At 41.8% G+C, this 22225-nt stretch overlaps 1 protein-coding gene across 1 annotated transcript in view; it reads left to right on the top strand.

Annotated features, from left to right (window-relative positions):
• Positions 1–2470, top strand: part of LOC142661658 (uncharacterized) — a 92577-nt gene extending 90107 nt beyond the window's left edge. The window contains exon 30 of the mRNA XM_075839494.1: positions 1678–2470. Coding sequence (XP_075695609.1) covers positions 1678–1937 — 260 coding nt within the window. The 3' untranslated portion in view covers positions 1938–2470. The remainder of the gene's footprint in view (positions 1–1677) is intronic.
• Positions 2471–22225: the final 19755 nt, after the last annotated feature.

A 22225-nucleotide genomic window follows, 5' to 3' on the forward strand; every position in this document is an offset into this window, starting at 1 on the left:
TCGTCCCTAAATACTCATACACCTGGGAAATTGATCCCCTATTACATTTTCATAGCACCATGACCAAAAGGGACTTCTACGTTTGGAACAAAAGGTATAAAGCTAGCATGTCTTATTTCTATAACCATGCAGCACGTACAGCAGAGCTTACTCTTTTCCATATTATTGAAATGGCTATCTGTCACACCAGGAGGTTTCCGTCTAGTTTTTAGGGACAGAACATAAATTTCTCATTTGGATGAGACCCTAGTAGAGTTAGAGATACTAAGGGAACTAAAGGAACCTTCCTTAGGTTTAGTTAACACCCTTCCAGGGTATTATACCCTTTCTGGCCCTCATGAAGCTGAGATTACAAATCTTTTCATCACTTCCAAACCTCTGGTCCGAAAAGCATTGGCTAACACAATTAAAGGCTGGATCTTATTTGTGAGGAAAAGTGCAGGCATAGATACCAAATTTTTTCAAAACCCATTCTATCGGAGCTGCATTTTCTTTGCTTCCATACTCTGTACAGCTAGATTGTCTTCTAGCAAAACCTCGGAGTTCTATTGGTGTTCTTTCGAAACACAACATCTTGAATTTCTCAGAGCGACCACCAGGTGTGTGCTACTCTACCCATTAGCTGGTGCTCGGTGGCTGTCTCCCTGATGAACAAAGAAGAGTTTGCAGGAATCTATGAGCTGCAAACTGTATTTGTTCTAGGGGTAAGGATAGCCACCCAGCAACAGTGACCCTCCCATTCTACCTCCCTAACAAGATTATACTGTGGTAGTTGTCTTCTTATTGTCCTTATCTTCTGGGTCAGTTAAGAAACTAGAGACAAGAGAACCATCCGCAAGCCGAATCCAAGAAATAGACACTGGTCTTGAGGCTTCACTCCTAGACTGAGATTTACTTCACACTCTCAGGACTCTTCACCTATGTTTTAATAGTTTTTAATTCCAAGTTCAGTTCCTTCTCTGTCAACCATTCCCAGATGAGACAGACATCTGTTAGACCTCATCTAAACCGTTGTTTTGACCTCTCATTGTTAATAAAGCTTTCAAATAGTGTTACTTGTCACGTTTCCATGCTTTATTTAATTCCCACTCGTTTAACAGGCATTTGGACTAGTCATCTTGGAAAAATTCTGAGGAGGGTTCCCACGCTCTCGCAAAATCTCCACCCAGGAACGTGACCGTGTCTGCTGTTGGCGGATGCATTGAAGATGGCCCGGGAGGGCTGCCACCTGCACCCATTAGCTGGTGCTAGATGGCTGTCCTTACCCCTAAAACAAATACTGTTTGCATGTAATAGATTCCTGCAAACTATTCCTTCTTGGAAATAAAAGTCATAGGGTATCCAATACGCTGCAGATTTAACTATCACTGCTGAAGGCCATTTCTGAATGATTTATTTTGTCTACAATACAACGCATATCATACAGGGAACAACTAAAGGGTCTTTTGAGGACTGCATACATGAAACAATGCAACCCTGAAATGGCTTTTCTTTGCATCCTCTGCAGATAACATGAACATTTTATTATAAAAGAACCTCTAAAAGGTTCCTTATAGAAAGACTTCAAAAATATTTATTCCCATATTACAGAACTATGTGCTGGTTATAAACAATATCTATATTGATGGTTTACATTGAAAATATAAATTTTATTTGATATGTTTTGTCTTTCCATAGGCGACGTCAGCCTGTGGAATCTGAATAATGGAACTGTGGTTTCAGTATTCACTCCCGACAGCAAAATCTGTTGTTTGACCTTAGCTACTGACAGAAAGACCATTCTGATTGGCATGAGCGATACACCCTCACTCATCACCCTAAAGATTGCCTCAAAGGACGACGACAGTTCTTATTTTGTAGGGACTGATCTATTTGGGGAAGAATCTACAAGTAGTGAAGATGAACCTGATGAGAAAGACCAACCCTTAAAGATCTAAACCAAAAAATGATAATGACTAAGTAATAACACTTTGTTTGCTAGCTTTGGATGTATACAAAATTGTTGGCACGCCATGAATTCCAGCTTCCACAAAGTGTGAATATGTGCAGTATTCCCATCTCACAGGCACAAACAATCCAAGGATCGGACAACCCCATAGCCTTGGGTCATGCCGCCCTTCATTCCTACTATAGATGGGAAAAAGGAGAGCCTAAAATAATGTGGGAGCCCCTCTACTCCACATATTTTTATTTTTTGTGTGCTGATTATTAAACACTGTTTAAAACAAATGCTGCTTTTTACTTCGGAGTGTACCAAAAATTAGGATAAGATTAGTAGGATCATGTAGATATAACCAATACTCATCACAATCCGTTCTTTCATAGAAGTGCGCACACTAGGTCACTCCTTAGCTGCCTAGGAATTTGATGATAGAGGAAATCTATTATTCATAACATATATTTAACTTGTGTATTTTCTGCAAATTATGTTATATTCTAATTTTGCGTAAAACAGATAATCTACATTCAAAGACTGTCAATTATAATGTACATAAATGAAAAAAATACTCAGCAGCTCAAAACGACCTAATGAATCCACAAAGTCAGTCCAATAGTATCTTCCTCCTAAACATCTTGAGGAAAGGTAAAGATGCAGTATCAGGGTATGTTCACACGGCCTATTTTCAGACGTAATTCGGGCGTTTTACGCCTCGAATTATGCCTGAAAAAACTCCCCTAATACGCCTACAAACATCTGCCCATTGCTTGCAATGGGTTTTACGATGTTCTTTTCCCACGAGCCTTTATTTTACGCGTTGCTGTCAAAATACGGCGCATAAAATGACGGCTCGTCAAAAGACGTGCAGGACACACTTCTTGGGATGTTTTTGGAGGCGTTTTTCATTGACTCCATTGAAAAACAGCTCCAGAAACGGCCATAAAAAATGCTGCGAAAAACGCGAGCTGTTAAAAAAAAGTCTGCAAATCAGTATTTTCAGACGTTTTTGCTCACTGCGTGTGAACATGGTGTAGCAGATGTCAGTGAATGTTGGGCTCAGTAGTTCTACAGATGTCCCTGGCTCAATCTGATGTAACCATAAGGCTGGGTTCACACGAGCATGTTACGTCCGTAAAGGACGGAACGTATTTCGGCCGCAAGTCCCGGACCAAACACACTGCAGGGAGCCGGGTTCCTAGCATCATAGTTATGTACGATGCTAGGAGTCCCTGCCTCTGCATGGAATTACTGTCCCGTACTGAAAACATGATTACAGTACGGGACAGTGGTCCTGCAGCGAGGCAGGGACTCCTAGCATCGTACATAACTGTGATGCTAGGAGCCCGGCTCCCTGCAGTGTGTTCGGTCCGGGATTAGTGGCCGAAATACGTTCCGTCCATTACGGACGTAACATGCTCGTGTGAACCCAGCCTTAGGGCTTATTCAGACGAACGTGGTATACGTCCGTGCAACGCGCGTGGTTTTCACGCGCCTCGCACAGACCTATATTAGTCTATGGGGCAGTGCAGACTGTCCGTGATTTTTACGCAGCGTGAGTCCGCCGCGTAAAACTCACGACATGTCCGTTCTTTGTGCGTATTTCGCGCATCATGCACCCATTGAAGTCAATGGGTGCGTGAAAATCACGCGCACCACACTGAAGCACTTCCGTCGGACGCGCGTGATTCGTGCAACAGCTGTAAAACTATGAATGAAAACAGAAAAGCACCACGTGCTATTCTGTTTACAAACATCCAAACGGAGTGTCATAATGATGCAGCCGCGCATCATACGGGGCTGACACACGGAGCTGTTAAGTACCTTTTGCGCACGCAAAACGCAGCGTTTTTTGCGCGCGCAAAATGCACAGGCTCGTGTGAATCCGGCCTTAGCCTGTTAAGAAGGAGACAACACAGAGTAGCACCGCCAGTATTTTGCAAAAAACACAAGGTGTATTGTACTTACAAACTTTTTAAAATCAGCATATAAAAACGTGGCACAGCAAGTCGGCCCCTGACTTGGGCTGACTTGGTGTGCCACGTTTTTATATGGTTTGTGGATTCATTAGGTCGTTTTGAGCTGCAGAGTATTTATTTTAGTTTATGTATGTTTTAAAAGAGTTTTATAGGACAACGCTGAACTTAGCTTGCGCCGACCTTTTTTAGTGTGCGTAATACGATATATATATGTAGTTGTTTCGTTACATTTATATCTGTATTTCTATTTTGTCAATTATAATGGATTGAATATAATAAATAGTTACTGTTGCCATTCAGTCTGTTCCACCTATGTGTATTTTCAAATGCCCTACTGAGAGATTATAAAATGAATAGAGAAGGACCTTCATGTATTTGCCAGTGTGGAGAGCGGCTACAAAGAGCGTCTCTCACTTCTGGCGAACTCAGCATGTTAATGCATTACAAAGACAGATCACTCATTTCAATGGGCACTCCGTTTCCCCTTTGGCGGCACTATAGGGAAATTACTACTTTTATGACCAGGGGTAGTTTGGGCCTTAATGTCCAGAGAAAAATTTCACCTTTTGTAATGCTGCATTCTAAGGGTATGTGCACAAGACAACGCCAGATACATCTGAAATTACGGAGCTGTTTTCAGGAGAAAACAGCCCCTGAATTTCAGCTGTTTTTACAAGTGCACACGTTTTTCACGGCGTCTTTTACTGATGTAATTGGAGCTGGTTTTCATTGGAGTCAATGAAAAACGTCTCCAATTAAGTCCCAAGAAGTGTTCTGCACTTCTTTGACAGCGACACGTAAAATTACAGCTCGTCTGCACAGGACATCGTAAGACCCATTGCAAGCAATGGGCAGATGTTTGCCGACGTATTGGAGCCGTCTTTTCAGGCATAATTCGAGGTGTAAAACGCCTCCATTACGTCTGAAAAGAGGTTGTGTGCACATACCCTAAGGCCTAGTTAACATGGAGTTTTCTTGCACTGATTTTGACATGGAGACCGCGTCGGAATCTGCGCCAAAAAACTGTCAAAATCACCTTCCATTAATTTCAATGGGAGGCGGAGGAGTTGTTTTTTTTCCGGCGGGTTTAAGCCACTCGCGGGGGGAAAAAAGGCAGCATGTCCTTTGTTGCCACGGTTCCGCCTCTGACCTCCCTTTAAAATTAATGGGAGGCAGAAAAAGTTTTTTCGTAGCGTTTTTTTGCTCGAAAAACCAAGCGAAAGTCATGGCAAAAAAGCGCAGTGTGAACTAGGCCTAAAGTTGAATGTTTTGCTTCTTAGTCTACACGCAGTGGCATCTGACACAGCAACTGGTCCATTAGCCCGTTAATTTATGTGGGGCAGGCGTGAAAAAGTTAAACATTTGCTGCCGAATTTCCCCACAGATAACGGATAATCTCTAGGGGATGAAGGAAAGGTAGGATATGATGGGGGAACATGTCCAAAATCTGTTGGGAGTCAGTTTCTTAATCTACATATGGATTTGTGTGCCATATTGAAAAAGTTTTTCTTACGTTTTTGCTGTTCCTTAAAGCATTAGCCAACATTTAAAAAGTTGTATCTGTTGTAATATGGCCATTGCACAAAGAGCATAGTTATGCATATTAGATTTTTATTAACATTTTTAGAAATAAATAAATAAAATATAAAAGTGACACAAGCACCTACTGTGAATACAGTCAAGTTGGCCACACACTCATTTTGATCGGGTGAAGAAGAGATAAAAACTGTTGGCCATTGATCCTCCATTTTTCGTGCACTGCACACGATCGACAACAACCAAACACCAAAATCTGTCTGGGACTCAATCTATCAGGTTGGATTTTTTCATGGGTTTGTTTTAAACAGTCGTTGAGACTTTACAGAAATCTTTGTTTTATACAACCGATGATATCTAAAAAGCATACACCAACATATTACTTAATTAAATGTGTATTAGATGAAACACCTATTAAAAGATGTGATCCTGGACGAATGTCTCCTCACAAAACGGCAACAAAAACATGCCCTCGTTGGATATGGGCCAAGCTGCCAACATCAGTTAATTCATAAAAATTCCCCCCAAAAAGATTTTACGTAGTTAATTTACAGCTTTTTAGCAAGAACCAGCGACTGTTTCGCCAAACAATACCATTTAAAGTATGTATGGCCAGCTTTATTAGGAAATACTGCCCAATTTGAGAGGGCATTTCATTTATGGCAGTTAGGTCTAGCTTTGTCCTATATACTCTAACTAGTATAAAATATAAATAAACTGTGACTACAAAATACACAAAGTACAACACGATCCATTCTACTTCCATCTACAAAAGTAACAATTGGTAAAAACAAGGTAGTCATTAATATGTACGCATGAACCCATTGTTGTTTGGAATAGCACTTCATATTACGTAAGGTCTAGATTTTAGGATGGTTTTTGAATGCAGTTGCTTTCTGTGAATGTTTTACCTTCACCTAACAGAAAGGTCATGTTCTTACTTCCTCCCAAGTGAATTGTAGAAGGTATGTTAGCAGTTATTGAAGGAGGCTGTGTACGAAGTATTCTAGAGAGCTGTGTATACAGAGACGTATGAGATAAATCGCGGCAATTGTTCAGCAATGTTAATCATGTAGGCCATTATATCATCAGTTGCATTATATACTGGGCTATTCTATTACACTATTAAATAAACACTATTATTGTTCATTCATAGGAGACATTCTGTATGTACAGTAGTGTTAAAAAATATAGCAGTCCAACATCATTAACCTCATAGATCAACATTTCTACATAGAAAATAATGTACTTGTAAGTGTAGTAGAGTAGTAATAAAAAAACAGCCAACAATTAGTACATGCCACTCATTCTGAGTAATTGAATCATTATAAGTGGCCTATATTGTACATGATATCATCGGCGCTGTAATGTAGATTACAGCAGTGTTTTTTATTTAGAAAAACGATCATTTTTGACGGAGTTATGACGTATTTTAGCTTTATGCTAATGCATTTCTTAATGACCAACTGGGCGTGTTTTACTTTTTGACCAAGTGGGCGTTGTACAGAGGAGTGTATGACGCTGACCAATTAGTGTCATACACTTCTCTCCATTCATTTACACAGCAGCATCGTGTTCTTACTAGAACACAATGTGCAGTCACATACACACACATTAATGTTAATCAAGTGTCCTGACAATGAATAGACATTACCTCCAGCCAGAACGGGATGTGTATTCAGAATCCTGACCACTTCTGTAGTGTCTGTGTGAGACTACAGCACAGCACAGCAAGATCTCGCTGTAAATGACAGTTTACAGCGTAATCTCGCGAGACTACGCCTGCTGTGCAGTAAATCACAGCAGTGCAGAGAAGTGTCAGGATTCTGAATACACATCCCATCCTGGCTGGAGGTAATGTATATTCATTGTCAGGACACTTGATTAACATTAATGTGTGTGTATGTGACTGCACATTGTGTTCTAGTAAGAACACGATGCTGCTGTGTAAATGAATGGAGAGAAGTGTATGACGCTGATTAGTTAGCGTCATACACTTCTCTCCACAATGCACAGTTGGTAAAAAGTAAAACACGCCCAGTTGGTCATTAAGAAACTCATTAGCATAAATCTAAAATAGGTCACAAAAATGATTGTTTTTCTAAATAAAAAACACTGCCGTTATCTACATTACAGCGCCGATCACATTATGTACAAGGTAGGGCACTTATAATGTGGTGACAGAGCCTCTTTAATGAAAGAGGCTTGTTCAAAATAATAGCAGTCAGGAGTTAAAGAGGATCTGTCACCAGTTTATTAATTCTGGCTGCTGATAACTACAGTGTGATTTGTTTTAAAAAATGTTTAGTATTTGCAAAGTTATGAGCATTTTTCTAAATATACTAATGTGCTTCTAATAGCCAAATGGGAGGTGACTTTCTTTTCACTCTGGACGGGATGTTTTCTGTATGACGCTGTCCAATCAGCATACAATGTCTCCCCCTTCCCTGCCCAGCAACACCGCCTGATCTTATATTAAACAGCCCCCATTCCTGTGTATTCAACTGGCGATATCTCCGGCTGTGTCCACAGCCCGTGATATGGCTGTTTTAAGTGATCCCCCTTCCCTCTAGACCAGACATGGGCAAACTACGGTCCGCGGGCCACATACGGCCCGTTAGGCTTTTTAATCCGGCCCGCCGAACTTGTCCAAATTATAGTAAAAACCTCCTTTTTTTTCCCCTTTCCCTGCAATGCCCACGTTTTCCCAATAGATGGCGCACTCAAAACACATTGACCGTTGTTAATGTGGCGCGTATTTCTCTTTATTTCACTTTAATTTTCACTTCGTTTCACGTCACCATTAAGCCCTTCTGTGAAAATGAGCGGACCAAAGAGAAGGAAAGTGGACAGCGAATGCCGAGTGTTTAATAAGGAGTGGACAACAAAATACTTCTTCACTGAAGTCCGATCAACGGCTGTATGTCTGATATGCCAAGAAGATGTTGCGGTTTTGAATGTTGAAAGTGATTCCATTTTTCAATAAATGTTGATTTCTTTAACTTTGCACCTTCGATTGAAACTTATTAAAAACAGACGCAATCTTGATAAATCACAGTGCGTATGTTATTTTAATCTATTTACATTTCCTCCTCCCAGTATCTGCGAAATAGTATGTAAATGCCATATCTTGCATATTCCTTGAGACAAATTTATTAACTGATAAGGGCTATTTTTCACATTTGAAAGACAGTTAATAAATTGGGTTGTAGTGTTCTTACTGTGCTATGAGGTTTGCACACACTACATTTAATGCTTTAGTATATCCGGCCCAAACACTCCCTCCAAATGCTCCTGGCCCGGCCCCTCTGTCAAATTTTAGAACCCATTGTGGCCCGCGAGTCAAAAAGTTTGCCCACCCCTGCTCTAGACTGTCTCTCATACTGTGTGAAACAGCTTCATGCTGATAGGACCCCGTCAGAGGCTGTGAGGTGGCTCTACCTCAGGAGAATCGCTGGTGTTACCTCCCACTTGTCTAATAAAGGCTCATTTACATATTTAGAAAAAAGCACCTAACTTTTAAAATAATAACATTTTTGGGACAGATTAGCCAGGAGATTGGGCATTACAAAACTAGTGACAGATCCTCTTTAAATTGGTGAAGTCATTCATTCTGTGGAATAACAGGTGTGAATTTTGGCCCTTATTTAAGGGAGGAGGGTGGAAAATGTTTCACATGTTGGGTATAGTGCGTTTCTTTCTGAAATACTGTGGGAAATGGGTAGATCCAGACATTGTTCTGATGAAAAACCTACTTTGATTAAAAAGTTGATTGGAGAGGGAAAGACATGCAGCAAATTATAGGCAGCTCAGCTAAAATGATTTCAAGTGGCAACCAAAAACCTGAAAGACGCGGAAGGAAGCGGGGAACTACTATTCGAATGGATCAAATAATAGCCAAAATGGCAAAGGATAAGCCAATGATCACCTCCAGAAAGATCAAAGAAGATCTGAAGCTACCAGTGGGTACTGCTACAATCAGAAGACGATGAAGTGAAACCAAGTCACCAGCAAGAACTCCCCGCAACGTACCCAAATACACCAGTAAGTGAACAACATCTTGGTTACAAACAGGATTGAGGTAATGAAGTGACAGCCCAATCCCCGGACCTCAATCCCATAGAGTGCATTTGTATTTAGGCAAATGAAAGTTATTATAATGATTTTGCGCTGTATTTTTTAAATCACTGCTATTTTTTTGGAACACTACTGTATATACCGTTGAATTACATATTATTTTCTATTAATGAATGCTTCTCACTGGAACACTAGTGTCAATCATATGAGTAATTCAGGACCATTTTGTCAACTGTTTCAATTGTTGATTTATAGAGAATTTTTTTGCGCACTTTGGCATGATACATAACAGAAAGGAAAGAAGGGTAAAGTTTCATATGCCAATTTTAATCTAAAACACTGGAGTAAAATGTTCCTAATTTATTAAGAGGCGCAACTCTGGCTGTCCATGCACCAGAAAGGGAAATCCCATGTCAAGCTACAAGCTGGAGTAGATCTCTGCTATAATTTACGCCAGTTCCTGGTGTCAATTATAGTGAACTTATCTGGCCATGGGTGACCACGCTTCTCTAACTAAGTCAGTCCACTTTTTTGAAAAGTGGCGAAGGCAGTGTAAAATGCAAAGTTTCTGCGCAGATTGTGACTTTTCTACGCCAGAAAGTGCTTAATAAGTTCCCCCATAGCGTTAAAACGCAATGTGCCTCCATAGACTTTCCTGTAAGCCTTAAAAACTATAGGCGTGGACTTGAACTTACCTGAGAAAATCCAAAATCCAGCTTCTTGTTCCTCCTGACAGCGGACATCAGGGGAGGTATGCCCCATAAGCATTAGGTTGTTGGCAGATCTTGCCAGCTTAAGATATCTAGAAATTACTACACTTGTAATAGACAGAGCAAGTTTTATTCTACTGTAAAATATGAAACATTTTCTATCATTCTGCCATAACTTATCAAACAGAATAACACATTCAGTAATAAAGGTTCACAATTTTGAAAGGGGTTTCTTGGCCAGCCATATTAAAATAATGACTATATTATAAAGCACCCTCCTAATTTGTGTATGATTAAGGCCTCATTTACATTTGTGGTCCGCATTTTGCATCAGTTTCCTGCCAAAACCAGGAAGGGATCATAAACACAGAAAAAAATCCAATTACATATTTTTTTCGCATCCACTTCTGGTTTTGGCTTAAATAGAAAGGATGTAAAATACTGAACAAATCCGCACGTGTAAATGAGGGCCAAGGCTCTTTTTAACGGCATGTTCGGTGTGTACGGCTAGCGCATGCGACAAGAAAAGGGCACGTGTTCTGAGCCCAACTACAGTTGCCACCAAGCTGGTAAACTACTAGTTCAGTCTGTATTTATACTGGAAGGCTAATGTAGGTAAATTAGTGACAACGGTGAATACCTTAGGGTATGTGCACACGCTAGCTACCTTTTACGTCTGAAAAGACAGACTGTTTTCAGAAGAAAACAGCTGCGTCGTTTCAGACGTAAAAGCTCCTCCTTGCATTATGCGAGGCGTCTTTGACGCTCGTAAATCTTGAGCTGTTCTTTATTGACTTCAATGAAGAACGGCTCAAACTACGTTGCAAAGAAGTGTCCTGCACTTCTTTGCCGAGGCAGTCATTTTACGCGTCGTCGTTTGACAGCTGTCAAACGACGACGCGTAAATGACAGGTCGTCTGCACAGTACGTCGGTAAACCCATTCAAATGAATGGGCAGATGTTTGCCGACGTATTGTAGCCGTATTTTCAGACGTAAAACGAGGCATACGCCTCGTTTACATCTGAAAATAGGTTGTGTGAACCCAGCCTTAGACTCGATGGATGCCAAAAAAGTATCCGTTTGGCCTACACAGAGCAGACCTAAAATATATGGACAAGAGTATTGGGACATCCACACATTACACCGACAGGAGATTTAATGACATCCCATTCTAAACCCATAGGCATTAATATGGAGTTGGTCGGCACCTTCGCTCAAACAGCTTCTACTCTTCTGGGAAGGCTTTCTACAAGATTTTGGAGTGTGTCTTTTTGCCCGTTCATCCAATAGAGCATGTATGAGGTCAATGTTGAACGAGAGCACCTGGCTCGTAATTTTCCATTTTAGGTAAATCCAAAGGTGTTCGACGGAGTTGAGGTCAGGGCTCTGTGCAGGCCAGTCAAGTTCTTCCACACCCAACCATGCCTTTATGGACCTTGCTTTGTGCACTGGGGCAGTCATGCTGGAACAGAAAACAGCCTTCCTTAAACTGTTCCCACAAAGTTAAAAGCATATAATTGTCCAAAATGTCTCAGCAAGCTGAAGCATTAAGATGTCCCTTCCCGGGAACCCCTGAAAAAAACAAAACAACCTCATAGAATTATCCATTTTCCACCAAACTTTAGTTGGCACAATGCAGTCAGACAGGTAACATTCTCCTGGCATTTGACAAACCCAAACTTGTCCATCAGACACAGAAGGGTGTTTTGTCACTCCACAGAACACATTTACACTGCACCAGTGTCGGCATGCTTTACACCATTCTATGCGACACTTGACGTTTTGTTTGGTGATGTAAGGCTGACATACAACTTTTCGGCCATGGAAACCCATGCCGTGAAGCTCCAATTCTTTCACAAATGTTTGTATCGGCAGACTGCTTGGCTAGGTGGTTGAATTTATACACCTGTGGCTATAGGAAGGAATGAAACACCTAAGTTCAATGATTAAGACCCCATGCACACGACCGTAGAATTCATCCATAATCATGGTCGATAATTACGGACCCATTCATTTCTATTGCCCACAGACACTTTCCTGTATACAGGAAGGCGTCCATGCCGTAGAAAGGCTCCGCAACAGATAGGACACAGCCTATTTTTTTTTTGTTTTTACGGACCGTGCTCACATACTTTATACGGGAGCACGGCCCGCAAATGCAGGTGGCTGTCCGTGCCCGTAATCGCCAACCATGATTACAGGTACGGTTGTGTGAATGGGGCCTAAGGGTATGTTCACACGGCAACGCCAATTATGTCTGAAATTACGGAGCGGTTTTCAGGCGAAAACAGCTCCTGAATTTCAGACGTTTTGACAAGTGCACGCGTTTTTCGCGGCATCCATTATGGACGTAATTGGAGCTGTTTTTCTATGGAGTCAATGAAAAACGGCTCCAATTACGTCCCAAGAAGTGTTCTGCACTTCTTTGAGGCGGCCGTCATTTTACGCTCCATCTTTTGACAGTGGCGCGTAAAAAAAAAAGCCCGTCTGCACAGAACACCGTAAGACCCATTGAATTCAATGTGCAGATGTTTGCAGATGGTTTGGAGCCATTTTTCCGTCCGTAATTCCAGGCGTAAAATGCCTGAATTACATCTGTAAATAGGGCGTGTGAACATACCCTAAGAGGTGTGTCCCAATACTTTTGTCCATATAGGGTTTGTTGCTATACCTTTTTTTTAAATCTGTATAGCAAAGCAGTCTGCTGGACTTTCCTTTAAGGTGCACCACCACAAAAACCAGTATAATGTGCAATGTTTTGTTTTAAGGCTTAATTCACACGAACGTTGATTACGGACATTAAAACAGCCGTCACACAGACCTATGTAATTCAGCGGACCGTGCGAAAAGTCTGTTAAAAAATAGGACGTCCTATTTTTTTCGCTTCACGCATCCCTCCAGACTCTAGTCTATGGGGGATGCGTGATAACGCGTCTCGCAGGGAAAAGCACGGATGCACTTCCGAGGTTCGCAACACTCGTTTGAATCCGGACTAACATTGGGGCCTATGTATGAAATGCCACTGTACGTTGGGAGATGTTTTCAGTATATATGCCGAACGTAAGGTCAAAACGGGATGCGAACAGAGCTTTATTCACACGGACGTGTCCACTTTGCACACGTAAACAACTCATTTTTTCCACGCAAAGGTCATCCGTATCGCACGCTTTTTTATGTCAGGAAAAAAAACTGAAGGTGTTTTTCTCATCATTTCTTTAGCAACTGTTGCATGAATCAAGGACAGCACACGGATGTGCGTCCATGTAGTCAGTGATTTTTACGCACCGACTTCAATGGATGCACGAAAAACGCACAATAGGACATGCAGTGAGTTTCACGCAGCGGACACACGCTGCGTGAAAAACACGTCTGAATGGCCCTATTGAATTGAATAGGTCCGTGTGATGTCCGTTGTTTTAACGCACGTAACACGGATGTGAAATACGCTCGTGTGAATAAGGCCTTAGAAACCTTTCCATATACGTCACCCTTAGGATGGGTTCACACGACCTATTTTCAGACGTAAACGAGGCGTATTATGCTTCGTTTTACGTCTGAAAATAGGGCTACAATACGTCGGCAAACATCTGCCCATTCATTTGAATGGGTTTGCCGCCGTACTGTGCAGACAACCTGTCATTTACGACGCGTAAAAATACAGCCTCGGCAAAAGTAGTGCAGGACACTTCTTTCAGACGTAATTTGAGCCGTTCTTCATTGAACTCAATGAAGAGCAGCTCAAAATTTACGGCTGTCAGAGAAGCCTCGCAAAATGCGAGGAGCATTTACGACTGAAACGAGGCAGCTGTTTTTTCCTGAAAACAGTCTGTCATTTCAGCCGTAAAAGCCTCTCGTGTGCACATACTCTTAGGCTTGTCAGCCCAGCCCAGGGTTAGACTTAGGCTTTATTCAGACGAACGTGAAAAAGGTCCGTGCAACGCGCGTGATTTGCACGCGCGTTGCACGGACCTATATGTGTCTATGGGGCCGTGCAGACATGTCCGTGATTTTTGCTCAGCGTGAGTCCGTTCTTTGGGAGTTTTGCACGCATCACGCACCCATTGAAGTCAATGGGTGCGTGAAAACCACGCATGCCGCACGGAAGCACTTCCGTGCGAACTGCGTGATTCACGCAAGAGCTGTCAAAAGGATGAATGTAAACAGAAAAGCACCACGTGCTTTTCTGTTTACAAACATCCAAACGGAGTGTCTTTGAGAAGAGCGAACCCGGACAACCGAACCGAACTTCACCGGCCGAACTCGTTTTGGCCGAACCCGGCAAAAAAATATCCGGTACGCGACGTTAGGAGATAGTCACTGTCCAGGGTGCTGAAAGAGTTAAACTGTTTCAGCACCCTGGACAGTGACTTCCGATCACAATATACATGAACGTGTTAAAAAATAAAAAGTTCTAACTTACCGATAACTCCCGGCTTCCTCCTCCAGTCTGACCTCCCAGGATGACAATTCAGTCCAAGTGACAGCTGCAGCCAATCACAGGCCAAGCACAGGCTGCAGCGGTCACATGGACTGCCGCGTCACCAAGGACGCGTCACCAAGGCAACGGCCGGGAAGTTCTCGGTAAGTACGAACCTCTTTTTTTTTTTAACAGGTTGCTAGATATGGTGATCGGAATTCACTGTCGAGGGTGCTGAAAGAGTTACTGCCGATCAGTTAACTCTTTCAGCACCCTGGACAGTGACTGACGTCGGCTAGAATCATCTCTATGATGGCGGCTGCGCGAAAATCACGCAACCGCACATCATACACGGATGACACACGGAGCTGGCAAATGATTTTTGCGCGTGCAAAAACGCCACGTTCGTGTGAATCCAGCTTTAGACTTTTGTTTTGTAGTGAGCGATAAATCGCTGTCCATAGGAATGCATTAGGCTAGAGCTAATAATCTCACTACAAAATAAAAAAATGGTTGTGATTATATCGCTGTCTATTGGAACGAATAAAATTGCTTGAAAATCTCTCCTGACCAGTGTGTAGCTCTGAAAGCCCAGCATGTAGCGATTACAATTATATTGCTAGCCAATCTCTTGACTGGAGCGGTTTTGAAGAGACTTTCAAGCTACTCAATGCATTTCTTTGGACAGCAATTTATCGCTCACTACAAAAGTGCGAGTCTAGCGCCAGCCTTACTATGGCGGAATAGGCCTCATGTTTATAACGCAGGAAATCATGCACGTGTTTACTATAAGTACTATATTGGGCTTCAAAAGGTGATCACATTACATCTGTCTGAATGAGGCTTTAGCTTACTATCATCACAAGGCCATTTTAACTGCTTCCCGACTGCCCACAGTAAATTCACGTCGGCACTTGCTGGGCTCTGTGCAGCGCCGACGTGAATTCACAGTGGGTGTTAAAAGCGCGATCCGGGTGTCTCAGAGTAGCGGTGACACCCGGATCGCGCTGTTAACCCCTGCCTCTGGTCCCGGAGACATGACTGGGACCTAATTGGTTCAGGTCCCGGTCATGTGATTGCAGGGAAAGTTTGTTGTAGCAACGAACTGGAAAGTTTGTTACTACAACAAACTGGAAAGCTTGTTGCTACAACAAACTTTCCCGGGGACCGATTGAAGGTGCTGCAGTCGGTTATAAGGCAGAATCGGATGCCATACAACGGCCCCCGGGTAGCCAAGCACAGCAGCCTATGAGAAACAGCCGGAGGCCGGTCCTCATAAGCTTCCGGTCAGTGTGACTCTCAGCGTCACACTGACAGTTTATAATACCTAGGTAGTGTAATGTATTATAGCAGCGATCAGTGCTGCCAGTCTTCAAGTAAAAAATAAAGTAATAAAAATGTTTTATAAAAGTTACAAAAACAAAAAATGCTTTTTTTCCTATAAGTCTTTTATTATAGGAAAAAAATGAAAATGTAAAAAAAAGTACACATATTTTGTATGACCACGTTCAAAACGACCCAAACTATAAAACTATAATATTATTTTTCCCGCACGGTGAACAGTGCAAAAAAAATAATTAAAAAACAATGTCAGAATCACTATTTCTTTGGTCATCAACCCTCCAAAAATATAGAATAAAAAGTGATCAAAAAGTCGCATGTACCCTAAAATAGTACCAATAAAAACTACAACCCGTCCCGCAAAAAACAAGCCCTTAGGCCCCATGCACACGACCGTGCCCGCAATCCTGGCCCGCGATTGCGGGCACGGCCGGCCGCTGACTGACAGCCGTATTTTCGGCCCGTGCTCCCATACAAAGTATGGGAGCACGGCCCGCAAAATGCGAAAGAACGGACATGTTCCATAATTCCCGGAACATTTCCACAGCACTGACACCCTTCCGTAGTGCTACGGAAAGGTGTCAGTGTTCAATGAAAGTGAATGGCTCCGTTTTTGCGGACCGCAATTGCGGTCCGCAAAAACGGAGGTTTTTTGCTGTCGTGTGCATGGGGCCTTACACAGCTTTTTTTGACTGACAAATAAAAAAGTTATGGCTCTCAGAATATGGTGACACAGAAAATAAATTATTTGATAAAAAAGTGATTTTATTGCGCAAACACTGCAAAATATTTAAAAAAACTATATACATCTGCTATCGCCGTAATCGTATCGACCCGCAGAATAAAGTAAAATGTCATTTATAGCGCACGGTGAAAAGTGTAAAAAAAAAAAAGACAAAAAACATCGTCAGAATTTGTTTTTTTGTCACTTTGCTTGCCAAAAAAATCTAATAAAAAGTGATAAAAAAATCACATGTACCCTAAAATGGTACCAATGAAAACTACAGATTGTCCCGCAACAAATAAGCCCTCGCACGGCTCCGGTGAAGAAAAAATAAAAAAGTTCTGGCTCTCAGAAAATAGCGACAGAAATTGTGCAGTGTCCAAAAGCTGATAAGATCGGGTGCCATTTATCAGTGCGACATCAGCCACATATCTGCGGATTATTATTTATGTACCCCATTATTATACCCTCTTATTATGTCCTGATGTACTCTGCCCAAGTTACACATACCCCCACATCATAAACTGAAATACCAGCAAAACCCCAAACAGAACAGTTACCAAGCAAACTCTGCGCTCCAAAACCCAAATGCCGCTCCCTCGCTTCTGAGCCCCACAGCGTGTCCAAACACCAGCTTACGTCCACATATATATTTTATATCCGGGAGAACCCGCTCAACATTGTATGAGGTATTTGTCTTCAGTGGCACAAACTGGGCACAACATATTGTGCATTAAAATGGCATATCAGTGGAAAATTGTAATTTTCACCATCCGCTGCGCATTAACACCTTCGCGCACGACTTAATAGCATGTCGTGGTGCGGGGGGTTATATATGGAGCGGCTCATGCGCTGCGCCCGCTCCATATTCTGCAGGTGTCTGCTGTGTATTACAGCTGACACCCGGGACTAATGGACAGGAACAGCGATCGAGCTGTTTCAGGAGCCTGTAAAAATGATATTATACTGCAATACATTAGTATTGCAGTGTATTGTACCAGCGACCTAATGATCGCTCGTTCCAGTCCCCTAAAAGGACTTTTGGGAGGTTTCCACTGTTTTGGTACGTCGGGGGCTTTGCAAATGCGACATGACACCCGAAAACCATTCCAGCTATATTTGAGCTCCAAAAGCCAAATATTGTTCCTTCCCTTCTGAGTCTTGCCGTGGGTCCAAACAGCAGTTTATTACCACATATGGCGTATTGCTGTAATCAGAACAAATTGCTTTACAAATTTTGGGGTGATTTTTCTCCTTTATTCATTGCAAAAATTAAACATTTCTATGTTTTTTCAGAAAAAAGTAGATTTTCATTTTCACGACCTAATTCCACAAATTCAGCAAAAAAACTGGGGGGTCAAAATGCTAACTATACCCTAGAAAAATTCCTTGAGGGGTGTAGTCTACAAAATGGGGTCACTTTTGGGGGGTTTCCACCGTTTTGCTCCCTCCAGGGCGTTGCAAACGCGACATGGCACTGAAAACCAATCCAGCACAATCTGCGCTTCAAAATCCAAATGGTGCTCCTTCCCTTCTGAGCTCTGCCGTGGGTCCAAACAGCAGTTTAGTACCACATATGGGGTATTGCTGTAATCGGGAGAAGTAGCTTTACAAGTTTTGGGGTGCTTTTTATTATTTCGTCCTTGCAAATATTTTTTTTTTATATATTTTCAGAAAAAAAGTAGATTTTCACTTTCACAGGCAAACTCCAATAAATATAGCAGAAGACCTGTGGGGTCAAGATGCGAACTATACCCCTAGATAAATTCCTTGAGGGGTGCAGTTTCCAAAACCGTGTCACTTTTGGGGGTTTCCACTGTTTAGGTACCACAACACCTCTTCAAACCTGACATGGTGCCTAAAATATATTCTAAAAAAAAGGAGGCCACAAAATCCACTAGGTGCTCCTTTGCTTCTGAGGCCGGTATTTCAGTCCATTTTCACACTAGGGCCACATGTGGGATATTTCTAAAAACTGCAGAATCTGGGCAATAAATATTGTGTTGCGTTTCTCTGGTAAAACCTTCTGTGTTACAGAAAAAAATGTATTACAAATGAATTGCAGCAAAAAAAATAAAATTTGTCAATTTCCCCTCTACATTGCTTTAATTCCTGTGAAACACCTAAAGGGTTAAGAAACTTTCTGAATGCTGTTTTGAATACTTTGAGGGGTGCCGTTTTTAATATGGGGTGATTTATGGGGTCTAACTAGTACATAAGGCCCTCAAAGCCGCCTTAGAACTGAACTGGCCCCTGTAAAAATCGCCTTTTGAAATTTTCTTGAAAATGTGAGAAATTGCTGCTAAAGTTCTAAGCCTTGTAACGTCCTAGAAAAATAAAATAATGTTCAAAAACGATGCAAATATAAAGTAGACATATGGAATATGTGAAATAGTAACTATTTTGTGTGGTATTACTATGTTTTACAAGGCGATACATTTAAAATGAGAAAAATCATAATTTTTGCAAATTTTCTCCTAAATTTTGGTGTTTTTCACAAATAAGCAATGAATTTATTGACCAAATTTTTCCACTAATATAAAGTACAATAGGTCACGAGAAAACAATCTCAGAATCGCTTGGATAGGCAAAAGCATTCCAGAGTTATTACCACATAAAATGACATGTCAGATTTTAAAAAATGGGGCTGGTCCTGAAGGCCAAAATAAGCTCGGTCTTGAAAGGGTTTAGAGTATTCTTAGATTCTTACTTACCTGTGTACCTTGAAAATCCTGTGGTCCTGCTGACATTGTTGCGTTTTGTCAATGAAGAAACGATACTTTCACAACTACTTCTGACTTCTCCACTTCAGACTTTATAAACAATGCCAACTTTGTTTCACAGCAGTAAATTAAGTGCCAAAAACTGGATTGAATCCTTTCAGAAGAATGCAGGAAAACAAATTGTTCCCTGCATGCCTTTGACAGAATCCAGCCCAATTTTTGGGGATAAATATAAGGCGCTGAGTAGTAAATCGGCATTATCTAGACTCAGGCAGCACATAGATGCGCTTCCCTCCTTAAAGCCGGATTCACACGAGTGTGTGCGGTTTGCGCGCGCAAAAGTTCAGTGTGGCATCTGTATATGGTGCATGGCTGTGTGATTTTCACTCAGCCGGCATCATTACGACACCGTTTTTATGTTACGAAACAGTAAAGAAGGCGGGGCTTTTATGTTTCTCTTTATTTCTTTAACAACTGTAGCGCGAATCAGGCGCTTCACCCAGAAGTGCTTCCGTGTGCGATTTTCACGTACCCATTGACTTTAATGGGTGTGTGATGCGCGAAAAACGGGCAAGTATAAGACATGTCGTGAGTTTTACACAGCGGACACGCTGCGTGAAAATCACTGACAGTCTGAACACCCCCATAGCCTAACATAGGTCCGTGCGACGCGCGTGATTTTTTGCACGCGTATCAGACGTAATATACGTTCATGTGAATAAGGCCTAAGACTTCTCTTACCGTGAGTGTATTAGCAAAGAGGTGGAGTCATGGTCCAGGGACGTTTAGAAAGGTCAGATTTTGCGAAATAAATGATTTCCTAATTATTTTTTTAGCTGATACTTCCATTTTTATTTTGGTCAGTCATTCATAAGATACATTTGTTTCATAAACATGTCTGGCCTGACCGCTGAGCGTACATAAACCTGATCTGGAGACGGCAGGCTGTCAAGAGGATGGGGAGCTTTAAGGGTATGTTCACACCGCTTATTTTCAGGCAGATTTTTGAACAGAAAATCCTCATTTTACACACCAAAATACAATTGAAATAAGCCTGCAAAGTTTCCCATTGATTTCAATGGGAAATACACTGTGCTATTCACACAAGGCTTATTTTTACGCTGCTGAATTAAAAAAGGCCTCGTAAAAAAATAGTAGCACGTCACTTCTTAAGGCGGGTTTTTTGGAGCTGATTTTCCATTAAAAAAAAACACCTAAAAAAAAAGGTTCAGATTAAAAGAAGCTTCATTTTCAGCTTCAAAAACATCTTGAAATCAGAGGCCGTTTTCTCTTCAAAACAGCGCTGTAATTTTCAGCCGTTTTTAATTGTGCGTGTGAACATAGTCTTACTAGTAAACTTGCTAGTTTCTTTGGAGCATGGAAATTGTATGACGCCTCTTTAAAACAATACTATGGAGGCTGTAAGTCGTGTCACACAGAGCAGAAACCTATTAACAACAATGGGCCCTCTAAGACCCAGGTACACCCTCGATGGGACTGTTTAGGGTAGGAGAGACCATCCCTTTTTACTTTTAGTAAACAGGGCAACGATCAGCCGACGAAGGAGCAAACGCGCGTTTATCTGCTGATCGTATCGAGAACACTGAAACTATTATCGTTGTCAGCAGCACCTTTCCCTGTTCACGGGCTGCCGAAGTGCTACAAGTCTATGGTGAAGCGCAATCGGCATACTAAGCGCTCATCCCCATACTAGCTCCTTGTGAAAGGCGCAAACTAGCGCCAATCAACAATCTGTCTTGTTGATTGGCACTCGTTTACACGGCCAAGGCCAGGCCATGTAATAATACCTTTATATCCCCAATTGAGAGACGCATAGCAGGTTTTATCAGATGCCATATCTTGAACCACATTTCCTCCTCGAAGCCCAGGCTTCTAAGAGCAAGAATATGATCCAAGGAGCAGCAACCAAAATGAATTTATGCCTACAATACAGTTCCGTATCGTGCACTGCATCACAGGCCTCACTTTGAAAAAAAAAACACGTTACTGTTTTTGCACAGCTTCTTTCAAGAGGCTCTGTCACCACATTATAAGTGCCCTGTCTCCTATATAAGGAGATCGGCGCTGTAATGTAGGTGACAGTAATGCTTTTTATTTAGAAAAACGATCTATTTTAAACCACTTTGAGCGATTTTTAGCTTTATGCTAATGAGTTTCTTAATGCCCAAGTGGGCGTGTTTTACTTTAGACCCAGTGGTCGCTGACCAATCAGTGACTAATCAGCGTCATACACTTCTCTCCATTCATTTACACAGCAGATAGCTATATCGTTATGTGCAGCCACATACACACACTATAACATTACTCCAGTGTCCTGACAATGAATATACATTACCTCCAGCCTCAACGTGAATATTTTCTGTGAGATTCCAGCAAGGCAAACGTATGAAGCTGCACATAACTATAACTATACGCTAGTGGTGTAAATGAATGGGGAGAAGTGTATGACGCTGATTGGTCACTGATTGGTCAGCGTCATACACTCCTCTGTACAACGCCCACCTGGTCTAAAGTAAAAACACGCCCACATGGGCATTAAGAAACTCATTAGCATAAAGCTAAAAATCGCTCAGTGGTTTAAAATAGATTGTTTTTCTAAATAAAAAGCATTACTGTCATCTACATTACAGCGGCGATCTCCTTATATAGGAGACAGGGCACTTATAATGTGGTGACAGAGTCTCTTTATGCTTTTTCTTCATTTATAGCAGTTCTCCCTGGTAACAGGAAACCAGAAAAATCCTCAATCTGGCTTTGGCC

The sequence above is a fragment of the Rhinoderma darwinii genome, chromosome 1, assembly GCF_050947455.1.
Source record: "Rhinoderma darwinii isolate aRhiDar2 chromosome 1, aRhiDar2.hap1, whole genome shotgun sequence".
Taxonomy (NCBI): Eukaryota; Metazoa; Chordata; class Amphibia; order Anura; family Rhinodermatidae; genus Rhinoderma; species Rhinoderma darwinii.